General features: G+C 43.5%; 1 protein-coding gene across 1 annotated transcript; it reads left to right on the top strand.

The window, feature by feature from the left end:
• Nucleotides 1–9,501: 9,501 nt before the first annotated feature.
• On the top strand, nt 9,502–10,945 carry TAS2R41 (taste 2 receptor member 41). The gene is given in 3 exon segments (XM_035021305.1): nt 9,502–10,204; nt 10,207–10,368; nt 10,536–10,945. Coding segments are annotated over 3 exon segments (924 nt in total). The 5' UTR covers nt 9,502–9,639; the 3' UTR covers nt 10,733–10,945.

Raw genomic sequence — 10,945 nt, forward strand, 5'->3', positions numbered from 1 at the left:
CCTTCCTTCCTTCCTTCCTTCCTTCCTTCCTTCCTTCCTTCCTTCCTTCCTTCCTTCCTTCCTTCCTTTTTACTAGAGCAGTGAAAGAGACACACTGCAGAGTATCTTTGCTATAAAGAACGTGACATCCTTCAGCTATGGGGAACAGCTCAGCAGTTGCTGTATGGAACAACACCTCAGAACCCTAGAGTTTCCCCAGAGGCAGTGGCAGGCATAGGCACTGAACGATGGAGCCTCGCTCCCCTCTGGAGCGAACAGTCCGGAAACTCTTGTTCTCTCACATCAAGAAAGGCTTTAAAAGCACAGAATTCAAGGCGGTCAGTCTCTGACCTAAATCCAATAGCTTAGTTCCTTGGGTAAAAACTAGATTAAACCTTGATATGTTTTCCTCTGCCTAACTATGCTATCTATTCACATTTCTTTGCTTCATTTAAACTTTGGACTCCAACTTCGGCATTGGTTCTGTCTTGTAGAGACATCCGGAAAGTGAATTGATTTTGCACGGAGGACTCTGCCGGCCTATTTTATCCAGTTTGTTCTAGCCCTGCAGTTGCTGTCTTTGACTCACAATACTGGTCTATTTTGGCCTTGTGCTTGCTTTTGACAGCATCATACTTTATGGGCTAGTGTGGATTTCATTCTAGTTTCTCCTCAACGGCCTGGTCTTGTGGTAACTGCTAACCCAGCCCCGAGAAATGAAATCACCAAAACTTCAAGAAGGTTCTTTTCTTTTCTCTGACTCGAAATTTGTGAATGATTTCCATGAATTTAGGAAATCCTGTGGAGTCAGAACCTGGGAATTTGTAATAAGCCTGTCAAGAGTCCTAATCACAGCTGATTGTCCATCTAATCACTGATTCCCAAGGTTACAAGTGAGGACCAAACACTAACACAGCTTTCATGCCCCGTGTTCTACCGCAGACTCTCCTCCTGGCAGAGATTTGGGTAGTGAAAGGTATTAAGATCCCAATTTTGGTCTCTATCTTGGAAATTAAAGGGCTTCCAAGGCATGAAACTTTTGACGGTGTTAAGAATTAACCCAACGACATAAGGGCTCCTGGGGGACATGGTGCAGGATCTTGGAGTAAAGATATGAATTTAAGAATTCATTCTTTTCTGCCCTTTATCAATGTTGTGGCCTTGGGAAAGTCAATTACCTTCCCAGGGTCTCAGTTTTCTTATCTGCAGGATGGGAGAAAAGGGTGAAATCCTCAGGTTGTGATGGTGGTGTTACGTGTATGCAGGGGGGAGGGGCGGGGCAGATGTACTGAAAGAGTTCATTGGACCAATTAATCAAATGCTTAATATTTATATAGAAGATTTGCAGGAAAGCAGCAGTAAGTCAGTCTTTGGAAGATTAATATATAACTCTGCGTGATCGTGGAATCTTGAACACTGACTCTAATTCTCTCCTGCTCTGTTCTGCCCTACCTTCCCCTGCCCTATGCCAGAGCAATCAATTCTTACTGATCTCAAATCATACGGTCTTACAGGCTAAGCTTAATGTTGGAGATGAAGTAGAGTTACTTGGTCTCCCTTACTTTGCATACAAATGATTCATTAGTTTTAAAACTTAAATGTTCTCTTTTGTTGTTCTTTTTGATAATACATGAGTATTATAGGAACTTGGAAAATACAGAATATTATAAAGAAGTTTAATAATCACTCAGACTTTCATTATCCAAAGATAATTATTAACACTCATTAACACTCATTATTCCTTTCGGACATTTTCCTTACATAGAATTGCATTTATATATATGCGTACACAAAAATAAATAATGTTAATATTTCAGATATTTAAATAACTTTTTATAAAATTAGGATAATATATATAATGTGTATTAAGATTATTTCCTTTTTCTGCCATGACAGGCATAAGAAAGTCTTTCAATAAGTATTGAAAGAGACTATGAGGTTTATATGTGAAAAAGGATGAACAATAGAATGATCAATAATGAACAAAATGGGGGCGCCTGGGTGGCTCACTGGGTTAAGCGTCCTACTCTTGGTTTTGGATCAGGTCATGATCTCAGGGTCCTGAGATGGAGCCCAGTGTTGGGCTCTGCGCTCAGTGAGAAGTCTGCTTGGGGATTTCTCTCCCTCTCCTTCTGCCCCTCCCCCAACTCTCTCTCTCTCTGTCTCTCTAAAATAAATAAATCTTTAAAAAATTAATGAACAAGGGCGCCTGGGTGGCTCAGTTGGTTAAGCGACTGCCTTCGGCTCAGGTCATGATCCCGGAGTCCCGGGATCGAGTCCCACATCTGGCTCCCGGCTCAGCGGGGAGCCTGCTTCTCCCTCTGACCCTCGCCCCTCTCATGCTGTTTCTCTCTCTCTGTCAAATAAATAAAAATAAACAATCTTTAAAAAAAAAAAAAGACTAAAAAATTAATGAACAAAATAATTGTTAAATTCTCGGAAAGAATCCTCCTTTGTTCTCACAGATGGCACTTTTATAGGTCACTCAAATGTTTTGTGGAAAGTATGGCATAGAACATGAAAAAACATAAAGCTTATGAGTAAAAGTATTTGATTCAATAACTTTGCTGAATAAGCAAGAATTTATTTTAAATCTCTTACAGTAATTTTAAATGGAACCAGGACACAATAAACTTGGTGATGTCATTCCATAGTCCACCGCAGTGGTGCTCCCCCTCCAGAACCCAGCAGGACAGTCTGAAAAGGCACGGATTCTGAAGATTATATTGCAGGCAGTGTTTTTATATCCTTGCTCATTGTTTTGCAATCGACATTGCAATGATTGTCATTTCAAACATTCCATTTCCTCTCTTCCAAGAGGGAGTCATGGGTGAGTTCTACCCTAGATTCTCATGTAGTGTTATTCTGCATTATAACATTATATCCTGAGGAGCATGCTTACATGTATATTGACTTTATATTTACTATTTTTAACCCCTATAGACAATTTTATTATCTAAAACTGTTCCAAGGACCATATTTGCTGATTCTCTGCCACTTGAGGTATATTTATTATGACTCTTCTGTTTTGCATCAAAAGTATTCATGGTTCTCTCTCTCTTTTATAAGCACAAATCATGTGTTTGTGTATCTCATGGATATACATATTTGAACACTAATACAATAGTTATCACATAGCAAAATGTTCTGCATTTCTCCACTACATTCATAGTTATTTTTTGATTGACTCGAGCCTTGTTTTCAGCTCTATTGCGGTATAATTGACAAACAGTTGTAATATATAATGTTCAATGAGATGATTTGGTATGTATACACTGGGAAAGGATTTCCACCAAGTTAATCAACACCTCACATAGTTAACTTTTTTTTTTTTTTTTTTTGGTGAGAACATGCAAGTTCTACTCCCAGTCAGCCACATGATCACGAGGGTAAACAACCAATAACACCATTCTATACCCACACAAACATTCTGTTTTCCACTTTCAGTACCGTTCAATAAATGACACAAGATATTCAACACTTTATTATAAAATAGGCTTTGTGTTAGATGGTTTTGCCCACCTGGAGTGTTCTGAGCATATTTAAGGTAGACTAGGCTAAGCTATGGTGTTTGGTAGATTAGGTATATTAAATGCATTTTCAACTTGCAATATTTTTCACCTACGATGGATTTATCCAGATACAACCCCATTGTAAATTGAGGATGATCTGTATATCTGGGCGTGGAATAGTATGGGTACAGGTAACTGTGTGTAACACTGTAAGGAGCTGCACCCAAGCAGTTTTCTAAACCAGCAGCACCATTTTTCGTAATCCCACCAGCAGTGCATGAAGAGTTTGATTTCTCTCTATCCTTTTGAACACTTGCTATCTTTTTTTTTTTAAAGATTTTATTTATTTATTAGAGAGAGAATGAGAGAGAGCACATGAGAGGGGGGAAGGTCAGAGGGAGAAGCAGACTCCCCGCCGAGCAGGGAGCCCGATGCGGGACTCGATCCCGGGACTCCAGGATCATGACCTGAGCCGAAGGCAGTCGCTTAACCAACTGAGCCACCCAGGTGCCCGAACACTTGCTATCTTTTTGGTTTTAGCCACACTAATGGATGTGAGGTGCTATGTCATTGCTTTAATTTGCATTTTTATTGTAACTAATAATGTGCAACATCTTTTGTGTGATTATTGGCCATGTGTATGTAATCTTTGGAGAAATGTCTATTCAAATCATTTGCCCACTTTAAATTGGGTCATGTCCTTTAATTGTTGAGTTGTAAGTGTTCTTTATACATTCTAGATGCAAATTCCTTATAAGATATATGATTTGCAAATATTTTCTTCCATTCTGTGGTTGTTTTTTTCACTTTGTTGATGGTATCCTTGGGAGCACAAAAGTTTTTTATTTTTTTTTTAATTTTTTTTTTTTTAAGATTTTATTTATTTGCAAGAGAGAGAATGAGAGACAGAGAGCATGAGAGGGAGGAGGGTCAGAGGGAGAAGCAGATTCCCCGCTGAGCAGGGAGCCTGATGCAGGACTCGATCCCGGGACTCCAGGATCATGACCTGAGCCGAAGGCAGTCGCTTAACCATCTGAGCCACCCAGGCACCCGTCACTTGTGCTTTTGATATCCTAAGAAGGCTTTGTCTAACCCAAGGTCATGAAGATTTATTCTTATGTTTTCCTCTAAGAGTTTTATAGTTTTAGCTCTTACATTTGGTCCTATGATCCACTTTAAGTTCATTTTTGTGTATGGTGTCCAATTTCACTCTTTTGTGTGTGGATTTCTAGTGTCTCAGCACCATTTTTGATACTCAGTTTTTATGAGTATCAAAATTAACATATATAAAGCACTTAGAAGTACATGGGTATGCATAGCAGCACTGAGTAAATATTAGTTATTATTTTATCATTTATTGAATGGAATTGTCATATATCTACTTGTCCTTCTCCCTCAAAAGACAATCTTTATCTTCATAGCTATGTGCCTGGCCTAGTGCCTGACAGACAGTACCTGCTGAATAGATTTTGTTGAATGGATGAATAATAGAGCTTCTCTACTGAGGCAGTCAGAGGGTAAAGCAAGTTTCAACACTGATATTCTACTGGGCTTGGCTTCGGTTCCGACCAGAGGGCCTCTCAAAGTTAGGACACATTGACAGTACCTGCCTGAGGGCATCTCTGCAGAACACACAGCATGCAACCCCTAGAATCTCTTCAGCATAGTTTTCATTCCTGTGTCACCCTCCTCACCATTCGCTTCCTCCTCCTCTTGTTCTGAGCATGAACTTGGAGAATGGAATCCCTCTTGAATATCAGTCTCAGCCAAATCTCCTCTGCTGTATGTATCCTTTGGCTTTCAACCCCTCAAAACTGAAGGTGCAAAGCTCACTCCCAGCCTCTTCCCAGTCTCCATCCACACTCTTTTCCCACATGATCTCATCTAATGTAATGGCTCTAAATACCACATAAGTGTTGATGACTCCCAAACCTGTTACTCCAGGCTTACTGAGATCCAGACTTACATTTTAATTGTCACCTTCATGTCTCATTTTAGATATCTAACAGCTGTCTCAAACTTAACATGACCAAAACTGAGTTCCTCCCACAAACATATTCCTCATCTTAGTAGATGGATCCATAAATTCTCCCAGTGACTGCAGTCAAAAATTTGGGATCCATCCTTGATTCCTCTTATTTTTTTTAAGATTTTTAATTTATTTTCTTGAGAGAGAGAGTGAGAGAGAGCATGTGCACGGGGCGGGGGGAGGGCCAGAGGGAGAGGAGCAGAGAGAGAGGGAGAAGCAGACTCCCTGTTGAGCGGGGACCCTGAAGTGGGGCTTGATCCCAGGACCCTGGGATCATGACCTGAGCTGAAGTCAGACGCTTAACTGACTAAGCTACCCAGGCGCCCCCTTGATTCCTCTTTTTCTCTCATCCCCATATCAGGCAAATCCTACTGAATCTGCCTTCAAAATATGCCAGCATCTTATCACTGCTCATCACCTCCAGTGCTCCCACTTGGGAACAAGCTCGTGTCTGCCCTATGCATGGACTAATGCAGTAGCCTCTGATTGCTCTCCTCTATCCTTGCCCCTCCCCAATTCCATTCTCTAAGTCATAGCCCAGAGGATCTGTTTAAAAACATAGAGTAGGTCATGCTACTCCCTTGTTTAAAACTCTCTAATGGCTTTCTATTATGTTAGGATAACATCCCAATTTCTTACCATGACCAACATGACTTTCTTGATTTTGCCCTTCAAGTAAAAGTTGAAATTTCTACCAGGTACAAAGATTTAATGATAGCAGATTTCAAAGTGAACTTCCAGTTCACAATATTCAGGTTTTCAGAGAAAATGGGCATAAACCTGTTCCATAACTCCTGAAACCCTTTGATAAAATGAAAGGGTTAGAGAGTAAAAAAGAGAGGCTTTTGTGGGGAATACATATTTAGAATAGCTATATAATGAAACCCAGTCCATCTTCCACCAAGGAGGACTTACCTTAAAACCTGGTGGTGCTCCAGACCTTCCATGGGGCCGCTTACAAAGCTTATTGTGTTATTGCTTCAGTTGGGAGGTATAGTGAGCTAAGATCTTGCTCATGCTTTGGGGATTAAGATAATGAGAGACAAACAGACTAGTTAATTTTGGGGGCAGAGTCAGGAGAATGTGGCCATATTAGGACAGTGGTGGCAGAGCTAGGGCAACAGATGTGGGCCCCAAGGGAGAGAGCATGTGTGTGCAGGTATCTTGGGGTTTGACCAACAGGACTGTCTAGTAGAGTGAGGAAATGCCAGCAACAATAATTTGGTGGCAAATATCTAGGGGCTGAGGAAGGAGTCTCAAGGGATCACCCCAAATAGAGATGCTTTCTCCCCATCAAAGGGAATTGCAGGAGAGATAGCCCAGTGGGAAACCTCCAGAGCCCCGAAATTTCCCCCGTGAAGGAGCTTCACCATTCAACATCTGCCAGGCCTGGAAAGTACAAAGCTTTGGTGCTAGTCCAGGTAAGACCCTTCCTGCCCCTTTTCCATTCTCTACCTGCATTAACCAATCCCAGAGGGGTTGAAGGTGCAGCCATCTTGTTAGTTTGTATTCATATATTGGACAGAAATGCCCAGTTTCTGTTTTGAGGTTTTTTGTGGCTTAAAGTGATCTTGGGACAATCTATTTGATAAGAGTGAATAGTCATGTGACCTGCTAGAGTCCTTATGCTCTGTTAGGAGAAGGCCTCACTTGGTAAAATTAGAAGAAATGGTGGATAAAAAATGAATGAAATTATGACTTGAGAATATTATGAGTTCAGCCAGCCGTATATGGCAAAGGCTCCTACTTGCTTGGGCCCCTTAGCCCATGTCCCTGAGAATGCCTTCCCCAGCCTACAGGTCTGAAGGAGCAACTTATCCCTCTCCAACTATTCTCTGGCAATCTTCCTTGCCTGTTTTCTTCACAGCACCAATTACTACGTGAAAGCATCTTGTTCGTGTGTGTTCTTATTGTCAGTTACCTCCCATTGGACTACAAGTTCTATAGAAGCAGAAATCCCACCTCTTTGGTTCACTGCTCTATCCCCAGTGACTCGATGAGGTACTCTGTGTATATAAGTGCTCAATAAATATTTGCTGAGTGAATGCATAAAAATTGTATGAGCAACACAGAGCTGAGAGTGGGAGAAATGCATATTCACCCAACTTCAGTGAGATCTCTCTTTCTATTGTGGATTTTTCATTTTAATATAATTCTACATTTATACTGTGGTAGTGACAACTTTTTTCACATTATTTGTATAACGATTTTTCTTTCATCACAAGGTCACAATCCAAAAAGAAACACATAAAAAAAAGTTCCAAACAAATGTGGAGAAAGGACTAATTTGAAGTATTAAGTAGAAAACATCTGACTACAGATCAACTTGACTATATTTTCTTTCAAGAAAGTGTTTTTGCTTTTTAACGTGGTCTCATAGGGATTTAATGTTGGTGTTGGAGGTCAGGACAGCACATGCACCTTGTAAGCTATGGTATCTCAGGGTGGCAGATAGACTCTAAGATGGTTCCCCATGACCTCCAACTTTGGTATCTGCACCTTCTTGTAACCCATGCCCTTTGAGTGTCCCTGCAGCCTGTGACTTGCTTCTAGCCAATAGGATATGGCAAAGGTGATGGGATGTTACTTCTCTGGTTATACTGTGCTATTTAAGAGTCCATTTTGCGAGCCAGCTCTGTCTAGAGACTGTCTTTGCCGGCTTGATGAAGCAAGGTGCCATGTTGAAACAACCCACGTGGCAAAGACTGCCTGTGGCCCCCAGGAGCTGAGGCAGCCTTCCGCCAACATGCAGCAAGAAGCAGATGGCCCTCAGTCCCGCAACCACTAGGAAATGAATTCTCTCACTGGAACATAAAACCAGTTTAAACCATGATCAATCATTTATACCTCAGGGTCCATGAAGGATTTAAGAAGATGCTTAACTGGGCGCCTGGGTGGCTCAGTTGGTTAAGCGACTGCCTTCGGCTCAGGTCATGATCCTGGAGTCCCGGGATCGAGTCCCGCATCGGGCTCCCTGCTCGGCGGGGAGTCTGCTTCTCCCTCTGACCCTCCTCCCTCTCATGCTCTCTCTCATTCTCTCTCTCTCAAATAAATAAATAAAATCTTTAAAAAAAAAAAATAAGAAGACGCTTAACTGACTAAACTGAAGTCAGACGCTTAACTGACTAAGCTACCCAGGCGCCCCCTTGATTCCTCTCTTTCTCTCATCCCCAAGGCTTCTGACCTCGAAGGGGATGACTGCTCGTAGGTGAGGGTGGATGCAGAACAGGGAAGCCCAGCTGGAGGCAGACTTGTCTGTCATCACTCTTTCGCTTAGCTCTTGGCCATATGGGTGTCTCCACATACTTGTTGCCCATACACTTAATGTCTTAAGAATGATCTGATGGGAAGAGGTATGTTTATAGGGCCCAAAGGGGAAATAAAAAGGATGGAACTCAGTCACAGAGACGCAGTGAAAAACCCTCTTCATTGATGCTAATGATGGTAGCATGCAGGCAAAACCAGAGGCGGCCAATGAGGGGCAGTTGGTAGGCCTAGTGGTAACTGAACCCATGGGAAATTTGCATCCTCCCTGAACTGAGCTCACCTTTCCCCAGCAGCCTGAGCATCTGCCTTCTTCTTTTTTTTTTTTTTTTAAAGATTTTATTTATTTATTTGAGACAGAGAGAATGAGAGAGAGCACATGAGAGGGGAGAGGGTCAGAGGGAGAAGCAGGCTCCCTGCCGAGCAAGGAGCCCGATGCGGGACTCGATCCAGGGACTCCAGGATCATGACCTGAGCTGAAGGCAGTCGCTTAACCAACTGAGCCACCCAGGCGCCCTGCCTTCTTTTTTTTTTTTAAGATTTTATTTATTTATCAGAGAGAGAGAGACAGAGGCAGGCAGAGGGAGAAGCAGGCTCCTTGCTGAGCAAGGAGTCCGATGTGGGACTCGATCCCAGGACCCTGGGATCATGACCTGAGCCAAAGGCAGACGCTTAACCAACTGAGCCACTCAGGCGTCCCGAGCATCTGCCTTCTAAGTGAACTGTGATTCAGCCATAGAGCATGAGCAGTCTTCTCACACCCCCAGGGAAGATCAAAAGAGGGACGGTGGGAGGGGGAAGGGAGGAGGCCAGGGAGCAAGATGCAAGGGTCGGAGAGCTGACAGAGGGGCCGAAATGCAGCCAGCACTCTCAGCCTTCTTCATGCTGCTCTTTCTCCTGCTGTGTCTCCTGGGAATCCTGGCCAACGGCTTCATTGTGCTGGTGCTGAGCAGAGAAAGGATGCGGCGTGGGAGGCTGCTTCCCTCCGACATGATCCTCATTAGCTTGGGTGCCTCCCACTTCTGCCTGCAGTGGGTTGGAATGGTGAACAACTTCTACTACTTCCTCCACCTGAACGAGTACAGCCAAGGTCCTGCCTGGCAACTCACTGGTCTCCACTGGGACTTCCTGAACTCGGCCACCTTCTGGCTTGGCTCTTGGCTCAGTGTCCCCTTCTGCATGAAGATTGCCAACTTCACCCACCCCAACTTCCTCTGGCGGAAGTGGAGGTTCCCAGGGTCAGTGCTCTGGCTCCTCAGGGCTTCTCTCCTGATCTCTTTCATCGTCACCCTGCTCTTCTTTTGGGGAGACCATGCTGTGTATCAAGGATTCTTAATTAGAAAATTTCCTGGGAACATGACCTTCAAGCAGTGGAGCCGGAGGCTGGAAATTCACTCTTTCTTGCCCCTGAAACTTATCACTTGTCAGTTCCCTGCTCTGTCTGTCTGTTCTCAATTGCACTGTTGATTAATTCTCTGAGGGGACACACAGGGAGGATGCAGCGCAGCACCCACAGCCCGCAGGACCCCAGCGGCCAGGCTCATACCAGAGCTCTGAAGTCACTCATCTCCTTCCTCATTCTTTTTTTTTTTATTCTTATGTTAATCCCCATACATTCCTTCATTAGTTTTAGATGAAGTGTTCCATGATTCATTGTTTGTGCATAACACCCAGTGCTCCATGCAGAATGTGACCTCCTCAATACCCACCACCAGGCTAACCCATCCTCCCAGCCTCCTTCCTCATTCTTCATGCTCTGTCCTTCGCATCCCTGGTCATCGATGCTGCAGGTTTCTTCTCCTCAGAGAGTGACTGGTACTGGCAATGGCAGATTTTAATCTACCTGTGCACATCTGTCCATCCCTACATCCTCATCCTCAGCAACCTCCGGCTTCGAGGGGTGTGCAGTCAGCTACTTCTGTTGGCCAGGGGCTTCTGGCTGGCCTAGGTGGCATGGTCCCACCCAGACCCCTGGAAGAGACTCAGGGACAATGATGGAGCCAGTGCCCACTTAAATGGAAATAGCTTCACAGGCAGCTATCCATTGGATTCTACTCTGGGCTTCCTCCTTTGGGAAGGAGAGGAGGGAAGTCAAATCGGGGGATTCTCTGAACGAGATTCCTTCCTTGGGACATTGTTAAATGTCCTCAGAGAGCCAGTA

Source organism: Mirounga leonina, unplaced genomic scaffold, assembly GCF_011800145.1.
Source record: "Mirounga leonina isolate KUSES-001 unplaced genomic scaffold, KU_Mleo_1.0 Mir_174, whole genome shotgun sequence".
NCBI classification, from domain to species: Eukaryota; Metazoa; Chordata; class Mammalia; order Carnivora; family Phocidae; genus Mirounga; species Mirounga leonina.